General features: G+C 38.9%; 1 protein-coding gene across 1 annotated transcript in view; it reads right to left on the bottom strand.

Moving 5' to 3' along the window:
• LOC145982729 (nuclear pore complex protein Nup205-like) overlaps positions 1-25,911 on the bottom strand; it is a gene marked incomplete at its 3' end in the record, with an annotated part of 239,435 nt that extends 213,524 nt beyond the window's left edge. Inside the window, exons 1-2 of the mRNA XM_083116091.1 lie at positions 25,741-25,911; positions 13,406-13,563 (exon numbers count right to left, since the gene is read on the bottom strand). Of these exons, the coding sequence (XP_082972217.1) occupies positions 13,406-13,563; positions 25,741-25,759 (177 nt within the window). The remainder of the gene's footprint in view (positions 1-13,405; positions 13,564-25,740) is intronic.
• Between the last annotated feature and the right edge of the window lie 289 nt (positions 25,912-26,200).

Below are 26,200 nucleotides of genomic sequence, written 5' to 3'. Positions count from 1 at the left end.
CTTTTCTATGGAATTTTTTGTTCTTAAAGAGTTGAATGCCGATGTCATTTTAGGAGTTCCATTTTTGAGGAAATATAAAGCTGTAATTGATTTTAAAGAAGGGAATGTAAGTTTGCTAAATGATAAAGGAAAGGAAATTTCCTCCGTTTTAACTAGGCAATGTTCTTCTACAGAAGATTTGAAGTATTGTATAAAGTCTAACTTTTGTTCCGAAGATACATTAAATGATAATGAAAGTTATTCATGTAGATTGTTACGTGATGCGTCAACTTTGAATGATGATGTAGAATATATGCCAGATAAGAAGTCCATTTATGAGTCTGTTTTTAGAAATGATAATTTAGACAATTTGCAGAAAGCTGATTTATTCAAACTTCTGTCGTATTATCACGTACAATTTTCAGATAAACCTAGAAAAGCAATTGTTGAACCTTACAAGATTCAATTAGATACTGTAACACCTATTACAAGCACACCTTATCCCATACCAATATCAAGGAGACTACCTTTAGAAGAAGAGCTTTCCAAGTGGGAGAAATGGGGAATTATTTACCAAGATTCTTCACCATATCTTAACCCTCTACATATAGTGCCAAAGCAAGGAGGTCTTTGGAGACCTGTGATCGATTTTAGGAAACTTAATCAACATGTTATCTCTCCACAAGTGAGAGTAGAAGCAATTAACGAAATGTTACAGAGGTTCCTAGGATGTGTTTACTTTTCTTCAATTGATTTATCATGCGGTTATTTTCAAATACCGTTGACTGAAGATTCATATCCTTACACAGCTTTTTCTTATAGAGGCAGACAATATCTTTTCCGCTATCTTCCGTTTGGGATTCGATCAGCAGTCTCAGTGTTCCAGGACAGGATGAATAAAATATTCTCCACCGATTGCAGAAATTTTGTTGTTTGTTATTTGGATGATATTCTAATTTTCAGCAAAGATTGGTCTCAACATATGCAACATTTAGAACTAGTTTTACAAAAGATAAAGGGTGTCAGTATGTCTATTAAATTTTCCAAATGTAAGTTTGCTTACAAAGAAATCTGCTTCCTTGGACACATAGTGTCCGGTGATAAAATTATGGTTGATCCTGCAAAGAATTCAGCAATTATTAATTTTCCAATTCCAACAAACAAACGCTCCTTGAGAAGGTTCTTAGGATTAGCTAATTGGAGGCGAAAGTTTATTGAAGGATTTGCTGAAATGGCACAGCCTTTGTATGATCTGTTGAAAAAGGAATCAAAATGGCAATGGAATGATGTTCATGCTTCAGTTTTTGAAAACCTCCGCAAGTCACTGATATCTCCAAAGGCTTTGTATCAACCAGATTTCACGAAGCCTTTCAATGTCAACACAGACGGTTCGAAGAAAGGAATAGGAGCTGTTCTATGGCAAGACTCAACTGAAAATTCTGAAGAAGGACCACGTATAATTCAATACGTTAGCAGATCTCTTAAAGGCAATGAGTTATCATACAATACTCACGAGATTGAATGCTTAGCGATATTATTTGCTTTCGAAAAATTCTACATTTACATAGCTGGAACTAAGGTGAAATTGTTTACCGATCACCAATCTTTATCTTGGCTAGAATCTACTAAAACTTTGAATCCACGATTAAATCGTTGGAGTTTGAAATTACAAATGTTTGATTATAATGTATATCACGTGCCGGGAAAATCTAATGAAGCTGCAGATGCTTTAAGCAGATATCCTGATTTAAGTACAGGTTTTTCAACTCTATCGGAACTATATGTAAATAACATAAGTCTTGATTTTCTTGACGAAGATAGTGTAACATTTTGGCAAGAAAGTCAAAATTCGGATTCTTATTGCAGTGCCATTGTACAAAAGTTACAAAATGGGAATTTGTCGAAGAATATAAAAAGGCAATATTCGATTCAAGATAATATATTATTCCTTAAACATTTGAAAGAAGACAAGTGGAAACTTGTAGTACCTATTATTGTTGTACCCAAAATTCTTCATAAATTCCATGACTTACAAGGTCATTTTGGATACTATAAACTATTTAATAAGTGCAGAAGTTTATATTATTGGCCTAAAATGAAAGTTAGTATCAAGCAGTATTTGAACGACTGTCTAACATGCGCAAAAACTAAACAAGCTCACACAAAAATTAGTAAGGATGAATTGCATGTATATTCTACTACTCCACATGATATGCTATCAATAGATCTTGTTGGACCGTTACCCAAATCACAAGGATATAGTTACATATTAACAATAGTTGACACGATGTCCAAATTTTTAATGGTTTATCCGTTAAGGAAGGCAACGTCACGTGAAATAATTAACAAATTCAAGCTCCAGTATTTTTACCACTATCCAGCATGTAAGGTAATATTATCAGATAACGGTTCCCAATTTAAATCACAGGAATGGAAGTTATATATGGATGACTGTAACATAAAACATATCACCACTTCAGTTTATTCGCCTTTCGCAAATCCTGTGGAAAGGTACAACAAAGAGTTAATACGATTGTTACGATTATATACTTCGCAAAATCATCAGGACTGGGTAAAATATTTGACTCATGTAACAGGACTTCTAAATAATTCAGTTTCGGAAATAACAGGTTTCACACCTAGTGAACTTTTACTTCATCACGAATTAAAAGATTCAATTCTCAATCAAATTAACTGGCCAGATGATTTAAAGTTTTTGCCCTGGAAACATAAGTATTTTATCGCCAAAGCACGTATTAAGGAAAGATATAAACCCAAAACTATTGAGTGTGATGCTAATAAATTGAAGATTGTCCCAGGTGATATTGTTTTAGTGAAAAATCATGAACATAGTAGTGCAATTAACAAGAAAATTCATAAGTTTATGGAATTATGGCTTGGACCCTATATAGTTGATGCTGTGAAAAACAATTATACAATTTTGATGTCTATGGATGGAAAGAAGATAACAACAAGGCAGAACTTGTCAAATATCAAGAAATTTAATTGTTCTGATGAGAAAAAAGAAGAATTGCTTAAACTAATGTAATTGCTATGAAGTAATGCATAAGTAGCTGTAAATTCGAACACTAAGATGACATTTTCAGAACTTTAGTAAAAAGAGTATTGTAAATTTGTGAATTGGTTCATTATGTCAAGTGAATTTTCTCATTATCCTGATGAGTGTATATTAAAAGCAGGACTCAAATCTTATATATTATGTAAAAAAAAAAAAAAAAAAAAATGTTATGTTCATTTTTTTTTCCAGGAGAAGGGGAGAGATTGAGACTGTCCTATTCTCAAACTGTCATGTTCAAAGTTATTTATGTTATTGATGTTTTTAACTCATGCATGTTTGTTTTATAGATATTGTTATAATCATCTTATCACGCTGTATAAAATACAAGAAATGAAATTGATGTAACCATAGCAACGAGAAATAATAAGTACTAAAAATGGTGATGGAAGTTGTGAGATTTTCTGCGCCTGTATTGTATTTATTTTAAATATAACGGTTATCGTTAATTACGCAATTTTATTTGCATTGATAATCGTTCTGCAAGTTTAAGCGCAGCGACGGTTATCAACCGTTGAGGTCAATATATGTCAAGTCACAGTAGTCTATATGAGACAGAACTAAGGACTCCACGAGTGTTTTCTTTACTTCTTGTGGTAAAATATTTTTAAGGCGGTACAGCGAGTGTAATGCTGCGTAGGATTTTTTGCATATGGCCTTCACATGGTCACTCCAAGTGAGGTTTTCGTCCACAACGACTCCCAGGTCTTTGACCGAAAGCGACAACGAAATGGGGTTTCCTTCGACAAGAATGTCAGGGATGGAGGACTTCTCTGTTGTGGAAATGAGCTGACGTGAGCCAATTAAAATACATTTCGTTTTCTCAGCATTTACTCGCAGACCGTTTGCCTGAGACCACTTGCAGACGTTCATAATATCAGCGTTTAGGGCTTTGATGGCCATATTGATGTTTGTTGTAGGGAACGACAAATAACATTGGACGTCATCAGCGTACAGATGGTAATTTGTCGATTGAAAGTTTCCAGATATATCATTTACGTACATGGAGAACAGCAGCGGAGACAGGACGCTACCTTGGGGTACACCGCAATTCGTCGGCAGCCACGACGACTTATTGTCAGAAACGAATGTGCGTTGCTGTCTGGCTGCTAAATATGAGCGAGCCCAGTCAAGAGCGGGTTGGGAAAAGTTGAAATAAGATGACAATTTCGCCAGAAGGATATCGTGGTCTACGGTTTGGAAGGCTTTGCTGTAATCGAGGAGAACTAGCATTGTCAAATATCTCTTATCCATCGCCGACCTTACATCATCCACCACTTTAATGAGCGCTGTGCTGGTGCTGTGATGTGGGCGGAAACCGGACTGGAAGGGGTTTAACAATTTTTTCGATTGCACATCGTTAAAAATTTGGTCGTGAACGATGTTTTCAAATACTTTTGACAAAGTTGGGAGAATACTGATCGGTCGAAAATCTTGAGCGCTTACTGGGTTGGTGATTTTAGCCAGGGGGCGTATGTGAGCGAGTTTCCAAATGCTTGAGAATGCGCCAGTGTACAGGGATGTGTTGAAAATATCTGCAATTGCGGGTGAGATGTGGGTAGCGATATACTTTAACATGTTAGAAATTTCGTCTGCTCCGGTTGCATTGGATTTGATTTTATTAATTGTAGTTTGGACCTTTTCATGCGTTATAAAAGAGAAATCGAAACTATTGTTGTTGTTGCTTTTATGAACACTTATGGAGTCGATTGTACATTTCTTAGTTTCAGGATTTATACCTGATACGTTTTGGAAGTGGCCATTTAGTTCTTCTGTGGAGATGCCAACAATTTCATTACTATCACATTTTTTCCCAACGCCGAACATTTTAAGTTTATTCCACAGCGATTTCGGCTGCGATCTATAGTTTAATAGTTGTCCCGCAAAGCAAAACTTTCTCCTTCGTATTTCCTGCATGCACCGACTCCGAAGAATGCGGTATTCTTCGAAATAATCGTGTACTGATTCCAGGTTTGCTTTGAGTGTGGACTTATACCGCCTGTAAGCTGCATCCCTACGGGACATCAGCTGCAGAATCTCGGGGGTGATCCACGGGCTGGGAGGTCTCGAAACTCTTTTTCTTTTCACGGGCACGTACTTGTTGTAAATATGAAGGATGAGGGAGTTTAAGAGATTCACTTTCTCGTCAACTGTTTGAAAAGAGGACACGAGGTGCCATGGCATGTATCCTGCTTCAATATTCAGGGCTCGAATATCAAGCCGTTTAAAATCTCTGAAGGAGATTACTTTTGGTTTATATTTATATGTTTTCAGAGAATAGGAAAGCAAATTAAGATCGTGCTTCGATATCCCTGGGACTGGAAATTGTCCGAAATTTAGAATTTTTAGTTGGTTGGTTGTTAATATATGGTCAATAAGCGTTTCACTTTGATGAGAACGATGTGTGGCTTTTAACGAACAGGCTGATAGGTTGAGAGACGATATGGTGTCTTTGTAATTTCGTACTTCCGGTTTGGAGGTCAAGAGGTCGAAATTTACGTCACCAAGGATAATAGAATTTTCGTATATCGGTAAAAGATTAGATATTTATTTTTCGAAATTTTCAAAATCAGTTTTCGGGGGTTGATACACTCCGCTGAGGAGGATTTTTTGGTTGTTTACATTTAGCTCAAGGATCAAATATTCCGAACTACTCGAGTATTCTCCTTGCGAACGAGAGAGGATTTTAACGGGAATGTTTTCTTTTACATATATTGCACAGCCTCCGCCTCTTTTGTTTATCCTCTCGCAACGATAAAGCCTGTATCCCTGCATGCTGACCAGGTGATCTGGGATCGATGAAACAAGCCAGCTCTCCGACACTAGAATTGCATCACAAGAAAGAGGGGCAAAAATAGTTAGGAATTCGTCGTAGTGGGACAAAAGACTGACAGTTGACGTGCGCTGCGTGGAATGCCCTTGGGTGTTTGGCTAGCTCCTCCTTCAGTACCGTTACAGCAGGGTGGGAATGGGGAAGAGAAAGCGAGGGAGGGTCGGCAGAGGGTTGGGTGCTGGACTCGACTTCCATTTGGCATAGCTTCATAAAATAGGCCGTGGTTGGGCTTAGTGTTGCCATCTCTTTAAAATAGTTACAAAAACAACTAGGCTGGTCCGGGAGTGAAAATAAGATATGTTATTGGACTTACCAGTACTGAAACCAGGATTCTCTTGCTGCATGTATTGAAGTGGATGACCAAAATAAACTGGAGAACACCCGCATGTTACTTTTAACACTTGCACAGATTTGACATGAACGCACACACACTCGACATAAACACTTGAAATATGATTAAAATACACACACACACATAAACACATACACTTAAGTATGAAAACACAGAAGAACACACGGATGCAAACACAGTACATAAACTCAGAGATCCAGTACATTTGGTGGCGATTTATGAGATGTCCTTCGTTCTCTTTCATTTCGCTTCCGTCGTTGCAGTTTGCTGCTTCACCTTAGTGCTGTAGGAGAGATTCGAACTCGCGAGCTGTGTTGATGCTTGTCCTGCCGTTGCTGCCCTGGATGATGATCCGGCCATCGGACGTCCAGCAGCTCCTCACCCCGAACGTCTCCTTGGCACGGCGGGGAAGTTGCTGCCTCGTTGCCGTCAGGGATTCTGTTATCAGGAGGCCGCTTCCTTTGAGTTTCCTCTTGGCTCTCCACACGTGCTCCCGAGTTTGGTATCTCAGGAACTTCACGATGATCGGACGGTGCCCCTGCTGTACAACTTCGGCCGACGTACGAGTACGTTTGGGGCCCAACCTGTGCAGGCGATCCACATCGGAGGCACCGAGACTGATGCCAAGTTTCGTGGACAAAGTGTCCATGACAACCTTCATCGTATCTTCGGCTGGCGTTTCCGAGATGCCGTGGAGGAGGAGGCAGTTTCTTCTACTGTACTGCTCAGCGGCGTCTATTACTTCCTCCTGAGACAGCATTCTGTTGTGAAAGTTGTCCATGTCCAAACGCAGCTCCAGTATCCGGCCTTTAAGCTCCTTTATATCTTGTTGGAGGAATTCCAAGATGGTGCTGCTTGGAGTTGTCTCTGCTGTGGCCGTTTTTTCCGTGGACTGAGAAGGTGGCAAGGACTTCAAAGCTTCCGACACTTTGGAGTCCAACTTGCTGATAGTTGCCTCCAAGAGGCTGCATCTCTTGTCCAGGATGCTGCTCTTTTTCTTCTTGGAGGTCATTCTCGTCCGAAGGTAGCAACACTGAGTCGGAAGATCGTGGTCACCGCTTGAGAAGAGTGTTCCTCGGGAAAATGCGATGTCTCGTAATTGTAAAAAAGCTTCTTTTTGTGGTTCCCCGCTTCCAATTTGAGAGAGTTTGTTGCTCACATGAGTCAGTGGGGCTCTGGCTACAATTTAGTTCATAGCACAAAATCAGATGTTAGGTTTTGCCAGAGAAATGTGGAGGTGAAATTCCGCACAAACCTACACACAGTCGATCTCGTCCGCCATGTCTATACTAAATTTTTCAAATGGGCACAGGCCACGGCAAAGCTATGGCTCATGGGCCATGGGTTGAAGACCCCTGGGCTAGACCATCAATAGTGAGTTCTACTGCCAGACTTCAACCTTTACAGTCCTGTGGCGCTTATGCAGTTTTTACCTCAGTCCCAGTCCATTTAACACGTTAACTGCAGGATTAAATTTTCAATATTCATTGACAGCGCCGTTAATGCCATTGGGTAGTGTTTCTGTTGCAAAATAACATCATGTTATCAAATTTCAAATTTGGTTCTTATTATATCAATAAATCGAAATCATAGTGTGTCGGTCCCATGGGACCAACGCGGCGACAACAGGGAAACATTCATTCAGTGCTCCACCGGCGATTAAAAAGCAACAATGAATTTGACCTGCTTAGTTAGACGTATTCTAAACAAATTGGTCTCTGAAAGAGAAGGACGAAAAACAGCAGCGAATAAAGTGAAGAAGGTTGTTACTTTTGGGAAGGGTGTGAAGGTAAACCACATATGTGTATTCCTGGCTTCAATAAAGTTCACGTGGAGTGATCACAGTTTTCAAGTGTTGACTGAAACTTTTCAAAAGTTTTGTGAAAATATTTGCAATGCAGTAGTGTAACTCATTTTGTTTACAAAAATATGAATATTATGTACTGTATGTGCTGTATTATATTTTTTTCTATGTTCCCAAAATATATGCCATTGTATGAATACATATTTAAAATGTATGCTAAAGATTATCTCGTAAGTTGGTGCATATTATAAAAAATAATTCAAAAATATAAAAAAATATTTAAAAAAATGAAACATATTTCACATAATTGGTGAAAATAGCGTAAAGTCAACAAATGCAAATATTGTCCCCATTCTTATAGGGACGCCTCGCCATAAAGTTACATAGGAGCAAATAGCCTCAGTGTTGATGCACCAATACCACTGTCTATTATATATACAAATACCACAAATAAATTAAAAATAAATAAATATATTAAAATGCTGTATTTAAATAATGAGCGAAATCAGGTTACTTACCCATAAGACGTTCTAAGGAATATACATGCTCAGTGCTCGAAAATTTTTCTTCAAAGCTAGGTGCCAGGAAACCATCTACTAGCAATTGTGCATACTACAGTATGTTTCAAAAGTCACGCAATCCAAACTTTGAAAATGTATATCATGAAAATCGTAAGAGATATTTACACTGGGTTTTTCTACACTAAACTAATCCGGCAGGCTATTACTGGGTTCATAAATTTATGTTAGCATTTATCTAAATAAAAGCAATTACATTATTTTAAAAAACATTGTTAATTTGCTAAAACATCTGAGAACTGATTTTCAACAATAAATACCAACTCTTAAACAATTTGTGGGATCATTTGTTGGTGTTTGACTGGTTGTAAAACAGTTGCTTTGTGAGGTACAGCAGAAGCAGGGGATTTTTATTGGAATTATGCTGAATCATAATCATGTGGCGAAAGTGAGCGAAGAGAATTCAATGTAACCAGGGGCAGACTAGGATTCTCTGAAAATTCCAATATCAGCACAAAATCTTCATTTTTCACATAAATGTATAGCCAATACTTGGAACACATGTTGCATGCGTTTGTTGGCAATATTTCGACCTGCTAGTGTTGCCATATACGGAGATATGTCCCAAAAATGGCACTTTTCACTCAACCCATAAAATCGTGTCAAAAATTCATCAAATGTTGCACATGCCAATATTGGTCGCAAATGACAGACTGACATGGCATCAGTCATCAAATGTCTAATTATGACCCTTCGATAATTTCTTACATATTTTTCTTACTCAGAAGTTCATTCCTGGAAAAATTTGAATGCTGCTTTCAGTCAGTTATTAATTTATATAATTTTCTGTATGGAGTGAACTGATAACTTTAAGTATTGAAAGAATATCTCAATGGATGAGGCTTTATAATGCAGAAAACCTGGTGTAAATATATGTTATGGTTTTCATGACTACATTTTCAAATTTGTGTTGTGCGACTTTTGCAACAACAAAGGGAAAGAAATTGTTATTGACTCTATGGAATGTTCACAACGTTGATGAAAGAAAAAAAATCATTTGCTAACTTACGCTGTACTGTAATTTGAACTTAGAATCATCAAAATTTCGTACATATTACAGCATAAGATCACAGTCGCCAGGCTGAAATTTTTAGTCACCATGGTGACCGGAATTTTTCGAGCCCTGTACATGCTTCATATCAACAATAATAATATATATACCGCGTGAGGCACCTAAAAGTACCACCTGAAATAGCGAAGAAACCAGAAACAGTAGCAATGTGAGGTTTGCGGGAAACAATCATATCAAATGGGGCTCGTAAATCGGAGGTATGGGGTGGGTCGAAAAATATCGACAAATGGGGCATCTGGAGCAAAGTCATATTTCTTTAAATGGAACGATATACAATAACATGCATAATATAAAAGAGCACACGCAGAGAAACACGCCGTTGGTCTCATGCATCTACTGCACATAGGAACGAAGATATGGCCATGTGAAAATATGTAAACAAACTAACATGTCGCCCACTTGATCGTCAGTACCATGGCATGTACAAGTATGAGATGTCGGAAGCCATTGAGCAAGATGAAGACAGAACGTGTTAAAGGAAGAAAAAATACAGTAGACATCGTCAGCACCATGTATTTGACAGTGTTACAGCATAATGAAAATGACCATGACAGTATGTCGAAGAACCACTGCGTAAGAAGCGAAAACCTGTCAAACTGTGTGTTCAAAGTGGTGGCCGTCAGGTGCGATACAGGCAACGAGGCGCCCATGCAAAGATCGTTGCACAGAATGTAGCATCTCGTAGGGAATGTCCCTACACGCCGCAGTAATGCGGTGTTGCATATCCTCTGGAGTTGTTGGCACATCCCGGTAGACAATGTCCTTCAGCTTTCCCCACAGGAAAAAGTCTAACGGTGACAAATCTGGGGAACGAGCCGGCCATTTGACAGGCCCTCCACGTCCAATCCAACAATTTGGAAATGTATTTTCCACACATGCTGTAGAGCGTCTTGCACTGTGAGCTGGGCACCCGTCATGTTGGTACCACATTTCCCTCCTTGTCTGAAGTGGTATGTCCTCCAATAGTACAGGCAGTTCATGTTGTAAAAACTGTATGTATCGGTCAGCATTCAGTGTCCCTTGTATAAAAAAAGGGCCAATGAGATGTTCACCCACTATACCACACCACACGTTCACACTCCATGGGCGCTGGCGTTCCACTTGGCGAAGCCAATGTGGATTTGTCACCGACCAATAGTGCATGTTCCTTAGGTTGACATTTCCATGATTGGTAAAAGTTGCCTCGTCAGTGAAGAGGATACGTGACAAATTGGGTGTGTCGTGTCGTAACATCCATGTGCAAAACCGAACACGGTCCACAAAATCATTCCCGTGAAGTTCCTGATGGAGGGAGATATGATATGGGTGAAACTTGTGTGTGTGCAGAATGCGCAATACACTTCGCTGACTCATCCCAGCATCCCTGGCAATTTCAAGGAAGCTAACGTGCGGATTCACAGCAACAGCGGCGAGAACATTTGTTGCACCTGCCTCACCTGTAGTTGGCTTGTTCCGCACACGTGCTCGTGGTGTTACACTTCCGGTGTCTCTTAATTTAATAAATAACTTACCAAACAGACGTCGAGATGGCTGTCGTCTGTCCGGATATCTCTCTGCGTACACACGGTAGGCTTCTGAGGCATTCTTTCGCCATTCCCCATAAATCAGGATCATGTCCGCTTTTTCTATGTTTGTGAACACCATAATCTTAGCTCTTACCACTACGACTGCTTGCTATGAACTAACACGATATCGTGGACCTGCTATCAAAACTTGCTCTGCGTAAAGGCAGTTCTGTCAGGCACCTGAGAAGTCTTACATGCCGTGGTACTGACGGTCAAGTGGGCCACTTCTTAGTTTGTTTACATATTTTCACATGGCCATATCTTCGTTCCTATGTACAGTAGATGCACGAGACCAACGGCGTTGTGTTTCTCTGCGTGTGCTCTTTTATATTATGCATGTTATTGTATATCGTTCCATTTAAAAAAATATGACTTTGCTCCAGATGCACCATTTGTCGATATTTTTCGACCCACCCCATACCTCCGATTTACGAGCCCCATTTGATATTATTGTTTCCCGCAAACCTCACATCGCTACTGTTTCTGGTTTATTCGCTATTTCAGGTGGTACTTTTAGGTGCCTCACGCGGTATAAAAAAAAAATTGGCTTTGCTGCTTACAAGTTGCCAAAAATGCATGTGCCGTTGCATTCTAGGGTGCCGTGCTGGGCCCTTATAATATGAAATATGCTTGCGCGAAGGACAGTTGGCCTGCCAGAGTGATTCGAATTAGACATTACAACGTCGGTCCCATGGGACCAACGCGGCCTCATAAGAAATTTTGATGTCGGGCACATGGGACCTGCGTGTTAACGTGTTAAACGAGTTTTGTAAGGTTTAGCAAAAATCTTTATAGCTTCCTTCCTATGGCAGATAATTTAGTGAAACAAGAAACATTTTACTAAGCATAAAATGTACTTTGACATAGAAAAGATGAAGTGTTGCTATCTGTATGTACTTGTTATTATTCGTGGCTTCAAATGTGAAAATTAAAAAAAATAATTAAAAAAGACAAAATTTCGCCCCTCCCTGTTGAGACATGGGACAGGAACAAATTCTATGTCCTATTTGCAACCACATGTCTACATTATAATTCAATATTTGTTTTGTTCCTAATGCCTTTTGCTAACCGGAAAAAAAACAACAAGTGCAACAGTTATTTTAGCCCCGTTCCTAACTCTTAACCCCCCCCCCCCCTTTTCATTTTCCTTCCAAAGGAGGAGTGGTTGTCTTCTGAAGCAAGCATTGTGCACAACCGCTGAAAAGTTATCGCTGCACTTTTGACAACATTGCCCCCCCCCCCCCTTTCCGAACATGACCTGCTTCGGCATGTTGAGAAGGAAAACAATAGACAAACGATTTCCTCGTATGTTTCGCTTTCCTGCAAGGCATGAGATTGTAAACAACCATTGTAAAGAAGCATTTACACTGGCACCAACTTACTTGTGTGAGTTTTGTCATTCGATGCCTCTTTTCCTGCGCCGACAAACAGGAGGTGTAAATTTAGCAGCTGCTGCTGATGTCATTAGGGAGTTGAAGAGCAGCAGCATCGCTGTCAATGCATATCGACGCTTGGTTTCAAGTTCCACGCACTTCAAGTCATGAGCATAGAAAATGAACAAGGGTTGCAAGGCGACGAAAAAAGGTTCTGTTTCATTGATCAGTACATTATCTATCAGGATGCCAAAAATGCCAATGATCAGCATATGATCAATCGGGACTTAAAAGGTTAAGGCATCTGAGGGAAGACATTCCACAAAAGCGACCGGATCTGTGGTGCATTAAAAACTGGATGCTCCAAGACGTCAATACAGCCTGTTACCGAGTTCTCCTTACATGTGGGTTTCTCGCCGGAAACCATATGATCTCACTTCCGCACTCGTCTCACCCACCAGATTTGACTCCTGCAAACTTCGCCCTCTTCCCGAAGATGAAAATACAGCTCAAAGGTCGCCGATTTGACACCATTGCGGAGATCCAGAGCGAATTCGCAGAAGTTGCTTGATATGCTTCAAAAAGAAGACTTCCAAGACACAATCCAGAAGTGGTAGGAATGCTGGTAGCATTGTATTGCAGTGCATGGGTACTACTTTGAAGGTGATAGTGTATAAATGTAGATAAATAATGTACTTCCTTTTAAACAGAGCTAGTCTCAAAACTTTTTGATACCACCTCTTAATGGCAACAGAATAAATACGTATACTTACTGGGTTTTTCAAAAGAGTAATGTAGTTTTGCTTGTGGCGTGAGAGTATAGACTTCAATTCTCTTAGCTTATTCACAGGTCGTGTTACAATGTTCTCCACAGTCGTTTGCAGTTCCTTGTATGGAGTCCATAGATCTTCGGAATCTCTTTTGACTTGTTCTGCAAAATGATAACATTAAAAATAAGAGGATGACAAGTTTATAAATTTTAAAAAAATGGAAAAACATAAAATGCAAGGGTTGTTCGGAGAGTTCTAAGAATCGGTCAGAGATGGCGTTGCAATCGGAACAAAAGCATGTGCATTAGAAGGCCACATCTGTTCTGAACGTGCGGGAAAATTTCATCGCCACTCTCCCAATAGTCTGGTTTCCATTGGCACGTGAAGGAGTAAAAGTGCAAGTGACGTGACAACATGGAACAAAAGGATGTTTGTGTGGTCATGAAGTTTCTGGTGAAGAAGGGGTTAAATGCGACAGCCATCAAAGCCAAATTGGACACAGTGTTGGGAGTCTCTGCCCCATCATTTGCCACTGTTAGCAAGTGGACGACGATGTTCAAGCTTGGACGGGGCAGCATTAAAGATGAACCCCGCAGTGGACGTCTGCCAACCACCATCACAGCAGAAACAATCAATAATTTCCATGATATGGTGCTGGCTGACCGAAAATTGAAAGTGCGGGAGATAGCTCATGAAGTGGACTGAGTACACACACAGAAGAGTTTGGCATGAGGAAGCTTTCGGCGAGACGGGTGCCGTGCCAGCTCACATCGGAGCTAAAATGCATTCGCTCAGTGACTTCCACTGAATGTTCGGAGCTTTTCCAGAGGAATCCTCAAGAGTTTCTGCGGCGTTACGTCACTATGGACGGAACTTGGGTTCATCATTACATGCCTGAGACAAAAAAAGAGCAGTCCAAGCAGTGGGTGGTAAGAAATTTCAGTCCAATGAAGAAGTCACCTCCACAGTGACAGGCTATTTTGCAGACCTGGACGAATGCACATATTCTGCTGGTGTCAAGACATTGGGAGGTCGTTGGCAGAAGTGCATTAACCTTCGAGGAGATTATGTTGAAAAATAAAACCTCAATCATTCTGATATTGTGTGTGTTTCTTTATATCCGATTCTTAGAACTTTCTGAACAGCCCTCATGCGTTCTCTAAAATCCAGAAAAACCTTCAGTGTCAAATCTAGACAAGCACAAAAGTGGAGCAGAGAACAACTGTATATCCCTTATCATTTCATGAAATAGATCTACCGTGATCAAAGATTGATTACATTAGGCCACTTTGCACCCTTCAATGTATGCAGGGAGGATCTCCTTAACTATAACCCTTACCACAAAAATTAAAATAGGGATGTAAAAAGTACCTTCAGAAAGGTTAAAAATGCAGGTTGTAAATGGACCTGCAAAGACAACACATTAAAAAAAGGTAAGGATAGTTGAAAACTACCTCAGAAACAATGGAAAAGACCTGCTCTTCTCAAAAATCTAAAAACATTGGCTAAAATGCAGTCATCGTCTCTCAACATAGAAGACCAATCGTTGGGTAGATTAAAACCCTGTCTGAGGTAATTTAAATCGGCACTTTTGAGAAGAATGTGTTGAGCGCTTAAAACAACATTGCAACTTGAATATAGCGTAGTATAATATATTATAGTAAATGGTCCGGAATGCTATGAATACACACATAAACAGGTAGAAACAATCAACAATCTAGGAGTTCTGTTTGATTCTACACTTACATTTCACTCACACGTTAACTTCATAACAAACAAGGCTTAGAGACTTCTGGGATTTATAATGTGTACATGCAAGGAGTTCAAAAGCATCGAAAGCTTAATGATGCTCTATAATGCTTACGTTAGAGCGAAGATTGAATATGCAAGCATAGTGTGGCACCCTCAAACCCAGCACGACACACAAAATAGAACAAATTCAAATTAAATTAAATTCAATACAAACTATTGGGTTGGTGCGAATGAAATGTCCGGCCCAGGTGCGTCATTGCCAAAGGCCAAAAAAATCAAAACTACAATACCTGGTTAATCAAAATAGTCGCCGTCTGCAGCCACACACTCTTGCCATCGCTCAACCAACCATTTGATTCCATAGCGAAAGAAGTCTGGAGTCTGCAACGCAAAGAACTCCTCAACGGCATGTTGCAGCACCGGATCATCAGCGAAGGTCTTCCCTGTCAGGAAGTGATCGAGATGCCGGAAGAGATGGTAGTCAGTGGGAGAGAGGTCGGGAGAATATGCTGGATGAGGAAAGGTTTCATATTGCAACTCATGGAGAGCCTGCACCGTCCTTTGCACAACATGTGGGCGAGCATTGTCGTGCAACATGAGGACACCATGTGTGTGGACCATTGCAGGATGCAACGGAGAAGTTTGCGGTGCATTTCATGAAGTTCAGCACTGTAACGATCTGCATTGATGGTTTCACCTCGCCTGAGAAAGACATGATGGATCACACCCACCATAGACCACCATACCAGCAACAACACCTTCTGTGGGTGGAGAGGTTATTTTGGAAACCACCCTGGACGCTGATCACGATCCAACCATTGTCCTGGTCATTCCTTACACTCAGAGAACTGCACACCTCCAGACGGCGAGTCTTGTTGGCCGGTGTCAAATCATGTGGTACCCATGAGTCCAACTTTTGCACTTTACCGATCGCACGGAGCCGCCGAATGACAGTGGTATGGTGTATACCTAACTCGTCTGCAATGGCACGAACACTTTTCCGAGGGTCCGCTTCCACGGCGATCCTGAGGAGCTCATCCGAATATGATGTTGGTCGATGGCCACGGGGCTCATTTTGCAATGCTGTATCACTAGAACGATATTTGACAAACCAGCGGTGAATGGTGAGTTCATTTGCCATTCCTGGCCCAAAAGCACTGTTAATGTTTTGGGCGGCTTGTGGAGCAGAATGTCCCAGTTTGCATTCGTAAAGAAAAATCACTCGCAATTGTATGTTCTCCATGGTGCACTTTCAGACGACCCTGTTCAGCAACACACTGCCTCCCGACTGTCTGGGTGCTCCAGCTTGTTTGCTGCACGTATACAGAGTTTATGACATTAGACCCGTGACCTCAGTCAATCCCAGTGTTGTGTTGTTGAGGCGAGTTTCCCACCAGACGTCAAAACGGACATTTCATTCGCACCAACCCAATAGATGGTATTTACCCTCAAATCGAATCCCGTGAGAGCCTTCTCAGATATTTTAACCTAACAACTCTTGACAACAGACGCATCATGCACCAGGTCATATTCCTCCACAAAATCCTAATCACATTGAAGCTGCCTTTGCCCTGTCGCAGCTCAACCAAGTTACGACCAACAAAGCACATCTTCAGCCTCCAACGAAGTACAACCAACGCACTGGCAATATCCCCAATTTGAAACACGTGCAAAACATTTTAACAATATCATTAAAAGTGAAAACAGTGTGGACCTGTTTTGCCTAACCAAAATATAGAAAAACTAAAATAAATGTTGTAGCAGGGCCTGAGTATACGGGCAAGGATAAAGAAATTGCTTGGAGCATTCACTGTCTTCCCAGTTTTAGGCAAACAATTTTGTTAGGCACCTCCCAGGCACGAGGCAACAAACAGACGTTTAAAGTAATTTTTTTCATTTTTTTTGTTCATACGTAGATTTTTCATGCATACGTATATTTTTTCATGTTTTAAAGTGGTTTAGAACTTTCGATTTTGGAAGAAAATACAGATAAATTTGTTTCATTAGAATGAGCAAACTTAATATGTTTTATTCATTAAAAGTAAAACTATATACTAAACTTGCGATTAGATTACGATAAATAAAAACCTCATTTTGTACTTCTTTGTTAATTTTTTTTACATCCAGTCTAATCAACCGTGTGCGAATCCCCCGTGACCCCTCATGGGTTAATATTACATATTATTTGATACTACATATTTAGCTACATATCAGTTTGATAAAACATATTTAGGTACATATTTTATCAATTATTGTTACATATTTGGTACTTTGATATTACATAAAATATGGGGTCTAGTAATTAGATATAATTAACTATCATTTTAATGATTGATTGATTGAGTTGATGTTTTAAGTCCACTTTATGCACAGTAAGGATAATCGGGACTGGACCTACAGTTTAAAGTGGAACCCAAACCACTATGTGCCTCCACCGGGTATTGAACCTGGGAACCCTTGAATTACAAGGCAACAACAACCTATCATTTTATGAATGGGATTATGAGAATGAATAAAATAATAATATAGCATAGAATAATTTACAGGAGACTAATGCATCAAGGCTTTTTTACAGCATATCTGTGGATGGCATCATCAATGAAACTGTCTGCGGGTTCCTAATTCCCTTCAGTCGACACCCTCATTGAAGCTTCAAGTGTACCTTGTGTGCACCCATCTTTTCTAAAGTTTGTAATCATCCTATTCATGGTGATGAATGACCTTTCTATGCCAGCAGTGAATTAGGTACTAATTTACTATAGTTCAAACAGATTTCTTCATTTCTACAGAAGAAACTACTTACCGTAATAAGTTCCTGTTGCATTGTCTAACATCGGGAAGGTGTTTTGTGTGATGTGGGAATGTTTCATAGCTGAAATTCATGTTCTTCGTTGAAAATTTATGCTCCGATGGAGAATATCCTTTGGCGCGTACACCTTCGTACATCATCACGTGTCATGATTGCGTTTTGTTCATGCTGATTGGGTATCCAGTGTTTCGAACAGTCTGTGTTTGCAACGAAAGTTAGAAACATGACGTGTCGTGGATGTGTTGTGAAATTCGTACCGGGTGTGGAAGATCCAGTGGATTTTTTTAATTTAATTGAACACGGGATCTTGAAGAAAGGATAGGAATGTCGAAAATGTGGCAGTGAATGTAACCTACTCGTTAGAGGAATGGGCTGTGGGTATATGCTTAATATGACGTGTCGTGGATGCGTGGTGAAATTCAGGTAAGTTTTCCGTATCCTTGAAACTGTTTTCTTCAAACTTTCGGGCTCATTTGGGGCAGGTGACTACGGTCATTTTCTAACATGCCCTTAACAGGGACTCTCTAGAGAAGGCCAGGTAGCCGGAGCAGAGCGGAGGCACGGTAATTCAACTACACCAGGGGCAGAGCCCGGAATCGTTGGTAAATTTGGACTCAAAAATTTCAAATGAAACAAAAACCGTTCACGGATGGCGCCACGAAACATTACAATTTCCTTCGTTACAAAAAATGTGAAATTCTTTTTTAAAAAAAGATACATCAGATGAGCTTTGTTCACGGGTATTTCTTGGGTTCCGAAGGTTGAAACAGTGCATAATGAATGAAAATCAACAAAAGACGAGCACGATGCGCGATTATGGAGGAAGGTGTACGCACCATATTGTGTCTGAAGCAAGCGATAAGGCTACGAGAAACAAGTACTCGTTATATCAAAAATGCAATCACTTTGATCAAAAAAACGTCAATACATGTTAAGGAATGTTCCGCGAAGTAGATAGGTAAGTACGACCGTAAAAAATTGACGAAACGAAGATATTATAGGTGTTTGAACTAAAGTAAATTTTTACCGTGAATTATCAAAATGGACAATAACGTAAATTTGGTAACTTTTCTGATTGTTTTATGATTCTTTTTTCAGATTCTCCTAGTAGGAAGACAAATTGTGTAGAATTTGGCAATCATTATCACACGAAATATGAACCTTCCTTAAAGTAATGAGCACGGTTTGGATTCCGAAAAAAAAGTTATTTATAGGCTATTTAAAGAAGAAGAAAAAACTTTTAAAAAATTACCTTACGAAAGCATGCGCACTTCCTGTGGGAAACGTATTTTCCATAGACAAGCGACTGTAAGTATAGTAGACTAGTGAAAATTAATGTAGAAGTAAATCGGAACCTTAGTTGAATGCATCTAGGAACTTTATTTTAAGGTATGAATGAAGAATATAGAGAATGTCTCCAATTAGTTAATATTTGGTATACTAACTAAATTTGGCTTTCTAATCACGAATCTGTTGTTAAAATCCCCCAGACGTGTGTAAAAATTCAGGGGTAGCCACACAAACCATTGACGGATAGCCCCACGAACCATTTCCGGCAAGGTTAGGTTAGACAAGCATAGTTAAAATTTCTAAGAGAATCAAATCTGGCTTGTGATCACTAAAACTCTGCAGTATGTGTTAACAGAGGTAAATCGAAATCAAATCACGTTAAAATTGCATTCGTAGCATGCTGATTGATTGATTTGTTGTTTTAAGTCCACTTTATACACAGTAAGGCTAATCGGGAAACCTTCAGTTCCAAAGTGGGATCCGAACCACTATGTGCCAGGTCATTCCATGTCAAATCAACCAATTTTAAAATATTTGGTTGCATGACCATTTTAGAAAAAAATTCATTTTTAGTACAAAGGTTTGCACATGTTTCTAGATATCAAAACCAATGTTGAAAAAAAATTATTGTCTCTAGTTCTCCTGGAGCAGCCATTTTTCCAACATGGCGATGGCTTTTTTGCTCATGTAGCAGTATACAGAAACCTTAATATCTCAAAAACCATTAAAGCTAGAGACCTGAAACAAAATTCATTTTGTAGCTAATGAAGTATACTTCCTATGAAATTCAGGTATCTTTTGCTTGAAATTGCATCGTAAGTACGAAAATTATGGTGGAAAATGGGGTAACAATAGTTAAAAAATTGCATTTTTAAGCGCGATTTTTTTAATGAAGGGCTTTAGTCTAAGGCTTGATTTCTTTTTTACATGTGTACACCTACCTGCAGGGTGTCTGTAAATAAAATATCAGTGCTTAGAAATGCACCCCCTTTTTACAGCATGGGCTCACAAATGGCCTCCATTGAATTTCGAGTTTTCGGGATTAAATATCTGATGGGTCCCCTTTAAAAATTCTGAAATTTGGCACATAGGAAGCTCTTCATGAACCTAACTCACAGTAAAAATCTCAACTTTTAGATTCAACTCATTTTGGTCAATATGAGGTAACGTATATCACCTAATTTCTGACGTTGCACAGTAAGGTTAAACTACATCCCATACTTAGAAAACTGAAGTATTTTCTTTTTCATGCGCTGCGACGCCAAGGGTCCCGGGTTCGAATCCCGGTCGGGCTTGGTTGTTTGTGAATGTCCATTCATCAATTTCATCATTTCATCACTCATCCCCATCTTCGCAAATTAGCCAAGAGGCACAAAACGCGAAGTAAAATAAACTAAATCAAATCAAATCTTTTTCTTTTTTAAATTTGGGTTAAATGAAGCCTCAGAAAATATAGTAACATAAGGTTTTAATACTTGACTTACCATAAATTGAAATTACAAGGTATGACAATTGAAAATCTGTGAAATCTCATTGCAAAAGGTTTGATTTATTAGGTACCAATGGCCAGTTGGTATTGTCAGCTCCAAAACTGAGCTCCCTCACATTTTTTAAATGTAGCAGTACATGCAGCTTCAGATAGGCAGTGGCATGCTCAGGAATTTTGAAAGGGAGGGGATGGGGTAACATATACTTTTTAAGAATAAAGCCCTGTTTTTGCCACATTATCCTGCCCTTGACGTAATTGTTTATGGAATACTAGGCTAAAGGTATTGGATTATGACCCCCCAACCAACCCCTCCTTGGGCACTCCACTGAAAGTAGGCTTTTTTATTTTGGAGGGTGAAAGCTGGTTAATATATATATATATATATATATATTCCTCAAGAAAAGACATTTGTTGAAGTAGATGTGAGTCATGCATAGGAGAAGATTCAGAGACAGGTTTTGATAGGATGTGAGGCAAGCCTGGAATTGATCTGTGCATGGACAATCTCTGCTGTGATTCTTCCTTTGCCTAATGTGCCGAGAGTAGTGACTTGTGAATGATCGTTATCTGCAACTGGAAATGGAGTGTTCTGTAGAATTTTTAACTGGAGAGGACTGTCACAAATACACTTTTCGTAAGGTTCCCAAAGACCTAATTAATCTTAACTCAGTCAAAATGATAAAACACTTCTTAGGTCAAGACTACAGGCTTATAGACAATATGCAAATACCATTGAAAATTGATTTTTAGGTAAAGTATGTTGTGCCTACCACTTAAAGAAAAAGTTAAGGGAATTTTTAAAATCAATTTGCATCATATGGTAAGGCAAAAAAGTGTCAGGTAAGCCTTATACTAGTAAAATCAATATGCCTGACATGTTGGGAGTAAAATTTTCATATCTAGAGCAAGTGACTCACTTAAATGCTAGAATGGAAAGTCATTGTGTCAACACAAGAAAAACTAAAGGAAATGCATGAAGTCTGTTCTGTTTTTGATGTGTCTCCAGTTTCAAAACTGAGGAGGCTGATTGCAGAAAAACAATAAAGTGCTCTTGCTCGAAACATATTCACATCATACAAGGAGTGCAAAGGAAACTGGAAAGTATCTTTCCACAAAGTATTAGAACTGAAGAAAAGTAAAGCAAGTGTGCTAATCCTTTGCATGGCCAGTACAATCATATAATTGAAATTATAAGAAGAAAAATGTAAATTAGCAAAAACTAATGTTGAAAAGGTCAGAATCATCAGTTTGATTGCTACCACTTGATCAAGAAAAAATATATGTGATGAATTGAAAGTTTCTGATATAATTTACTTAGGAACTTAGTGAAAGAACAAAGAATTCTGCCTGATTCAACAAAGAGAATGAATAGGAAACTGGAGCTGACAACACTAACTGGCCATTGGTACCTAATAAATCAAACCTTTCGCAATGAGATTTCACAGATTTTCAATTGTCATACCTTGTAATTTCAATTAATGGTAAGTCAAGTATTAAAACCTTATGTTACTATATTTTATGAGGCTTCAATTAACCCAAATTTAAAAAAGAAAAACAAAAGACTTCATTATTCTAAGTATGAAATGTAGTTTAACCTTACTTTGCAACGTTAGAAATTAGGTGACATACGTTACCTCATATTGACCAAAACGAGTTGAATCTAAAAGTTGAGATTTTTACTGTGAGTTAGGTTCATGAAGAGCTTCCTATGTGCCAAATTTCAGAATTTTTAAAGGGGACCCATCAGATATTTAATCCCGAAAACTCGAAATTCAATGGAGGCCATTTGTGAGCCCATGCTGTAAAAAGGGGGTGCATTTCTAAGCACTGATATTTTATTTACAGACACCCTGCAGGTAGGTGTACACATGTAAAAAAGAAATCAAGCCTTAGACTAAAGCCCTTCATTAAAAAAATCGCGCTTAAAAATGCAATTTTTTAACTATTGTTACCCCATTTTCCACCATAATTTTCGTACTTACGATGCAATTTCAAGCAAAAGATACCTGAATTTCATAGGAAGTATACTTCATTAGCTACAAAATGAATTTTGTTTCAGGTCTCTAGCTTTAATGGTTTTTAAGATATTAAGGTTTCTGTATACTGCTACATGAGCAAAAAAAGAAATGCGCCATGTTGGAAAAATGGCTGCCCCAGGAGAACTAGAGACAATTTTTTTTTTTCAACATTGGTTTTGATATCTAGAAACATGTACAAACCTATGTACTAAAAATGAAAGTTTTCTAAAATGGTCATGCAACCACCATTGCATGGTTTGGCATGGAATGACCCTGCCGGGATCCTTTGATTTTGTATCATGATCAAATCACAATAAATAAAAGAAACTTGGGCCATTTATTTTGACTTTTAATTATGAAGAGAACTTAATTACTTTTTATAATCAAAAAAACCCAGAAAAAGTATGTTCTACATTAAAGTGAAGGGAACGACATAAGATGACTGGACCCCTCTCCGATTTTCTTCATATTTGACATACTCACTAATTGAGGCCTCCTAATCACGAATCTGAAGTTAAAAGTTGCCGGAAACGTCTAGAAATTGCAAAATAACTAAAATAAGGTGTTAGTTTTCGGAATGGAAAGAGTCGATTTTCGCGAAAGTTTTTGTTTCACAAGGAAATATATATATTCCTGATACTACCATGACACCAAATTTTAACTATGTTTGCATAACCAAACCGAAACTAACCTAACCACACGTCAATGGTTCGTGGGGCTAGCATCAATGGTTCGGAATTATTTTGCAATATCTAGATCCTGATACGGTAAATATGCGATAACGCCCGGACACCTTTCACTCATTCATTTCCTTAATTTTACCACTGGTACTTACCTATTTTGCCTTGCGGAACATTCTTTAAGGTGAAGTTATGCCTTTTTCCATAAAATAGTGTCAACTTTTCATATTACGATTGATTATTTGTGTTACTTGTTCCGCTTCTGTAATAGACAATATGGCGCTTGTGTTCTGTCGATTTTCAGTGCGCAAGCAGTGTTTCAAACCTTCATGATGGAAAATTACATACTATTTTGATTTTTTTGTCATGTTTACCTCCACAAACCATGCATGATAAGGTTGGGTTACGTTTGGCCATGCTAGCAGACAGCCGGCGCTCCGGCATCCGTAGGGTAAGTAAGTTTTTCTTTTTACACTTTGTCACTAACCATTCACGGGAACGAGGTATCCCTACGAGGTTAGGTTAGGCCTGTTGGGTTAGGTTCCATTAGCACTCATTTCACCCCTAAATATGTGCTTCATCATCGAAATATGACCTCAGTACGTTCAATCACGCATATCCGGACATCGGTTTCTCTCGATTTTCGGTAAATGTTTACTATCCTTCGGAGACCTATAACTTCTGAGTTTTTGTCAATTTTTGACATTTGTACTTACCTATCTGCTTCGCGGATCATTTTTTAACGTGTATTCACGTTTTTTTGATCAATTTTATTTTTAAAAAAATTGTTTTTGTAACTGAAGAACGTACGTTTCCGCAAATGGTTTGTGGGGCTATGTGTCAATGGTTTGTGGGACTATGCGAGAATGGTGTGTGGGGCTATGCATATTTTTTTCGAAACCAATTTTTAACTATTGTAACCTATTGTGACCCAACCTAACCTTACCGGAAATGGTTCGTGGGGCTATGTATGAATGGTTCGTGGGGCTATGCGTCAATGGTTGAATTTCCGCTATGAAACATTCCCACATCACACAAAACACCTTCCAGATGTTAGACAATACTACAGGAACTTATTACGGTAAGTAGTTTCTTCTGTAGAAATGAAGAAATCTGTCCGAAGGATAGTAAACTAGTACCCAACGATATATGACACGTATTCCTTATGAAAAGGACGTCAACTAGACTCTTACCAAATATCCTGTGAAGTGATATTTTCTTTTTCCAAACACTGGAATTGAATGCCGGACATTACGCCAAACCCTCTCGATGTTTTCTGAATGGATTGGAATTTCTTCACCCATGAGTTGTTGCATGTTCTGATGATGATCATCTTCTTGAAACACCATGACGTGTTTACGACAAAGAAAGTGCGGCGAACATAGTTAAAAATAGAAATTTCCATAAAAAGAAGGCACGTTTGGAAAGACTGCAGAGATCTCATGACTTTCAACGCTCTCGCCATCTGCACACACACAAAGGAAACAACGGCATAATGTGGCAGGCAATGCCAATTTCTTACGTAAAAAGTGATTAATTCTTGTTCGGCAGCATTCAAATACGAAGTTTTTACTTTCCATGAAAGAAAATACCTCCAAGAACGCCCAGAATGCTAAAGAAACTCATCTCAGTAAATACTTTCTTCTGTAAATTTGAAGAAATCCGTCCGGGCGATATCGCATATTTACCCCTGATACTACCACGACACCAAATTTTAACTATGTTTGCCTAACCTAACCACACGTCAATGGTTCGTGGGGCTAGAGTTAATAGTTCGCAATTATTTTGCAATTTCTAGAAGTTTCCAACAAATCTCAACTTCAGATTCGTCATTAGCAGGCCTCAATTAATAAGTATGTGAAATATGAAGACAATCGGAGAGGGGTCTGGTCATCTTAAGTCATACCCAAATTATTGAAATTATCGGAGGGGGAGGGATGATTTCCGGCGAGAAATGTCGATATTTAAAAATTCAACATAATTGTTGACGCAGTAAGTGGATAAAAATTTAAAATTCAACATAATTCTTGAGGGAGTAAGTGGAACAACGGCCCCGCAATAGTTGTCTAGAAATTGTTGACCTTACTTCATAACGAAAATTCTTCAACATCAAGGATTGTCTATTTTCTTCCGTATTGAAAGTAAACATCTACTTGATATTCGAACCTCAAAACGCACTTAAATTGACTAGAATAGAGAAGTAACTGTTACATTAACATGAGTATCTTATATGCCGATAAGTTATCCAGCAAACCCGGCATGATAACGATTTAAAAAGTGTACATATTATTTATACAAACCTTCACTTTCAGATGCCATGACTAATATACAGACAATGGACTAATTAGTAGTTCCAAGGAAGCATATGATTCATTCTCATCACACGGAAAACGTTGTAATTACGAATTACGTGAACTGGAGAAACTCACAATTTTTAAACACGCATACGAACAGAACAAACGCGGGATTAAGCACAGATTACTTATGTATCTAATCTGTGGAATTACATCTGCTTCTACTTCTTCTTCTAGAGAACCGAACCACAGATTATTTACAGCCCCCCCCCCCCAAAAAAAAGCTACCAGCCAATGGGGATGCTTGAGAATGTTGTAGCAGCAATAACTACCCAATGTCAACTCAAAACTCAAGAAAATTGCAAATGTGGTAATGAAAATCCAGATACGCAACATTTATTTCTAGAATGTCCTATTTTCTCAAATCAACAAATCACTGGCGTACGCACCCTTGAGCTTGTGAAAT

The sequence above is a fragment of the Lepisma saccharinum genome, unplaced genomic scaffold (assembly GCF_977018435.1).
Source record: "Lepisma saccharinum unplaced genomic scaffold, izLepSacc3.1 HAP1_SCAFFOLD_378, whole genome shotgun sequence".
NCBI lineage: Eukaryota > Metazoa > Arthropoda > Insecta > Zygentoma > Lepismatidae > Lepisma > Lepisma saccharinum.
This window is presented reverse-complemented; position numbering and strand designations above follow the sequence as displayed.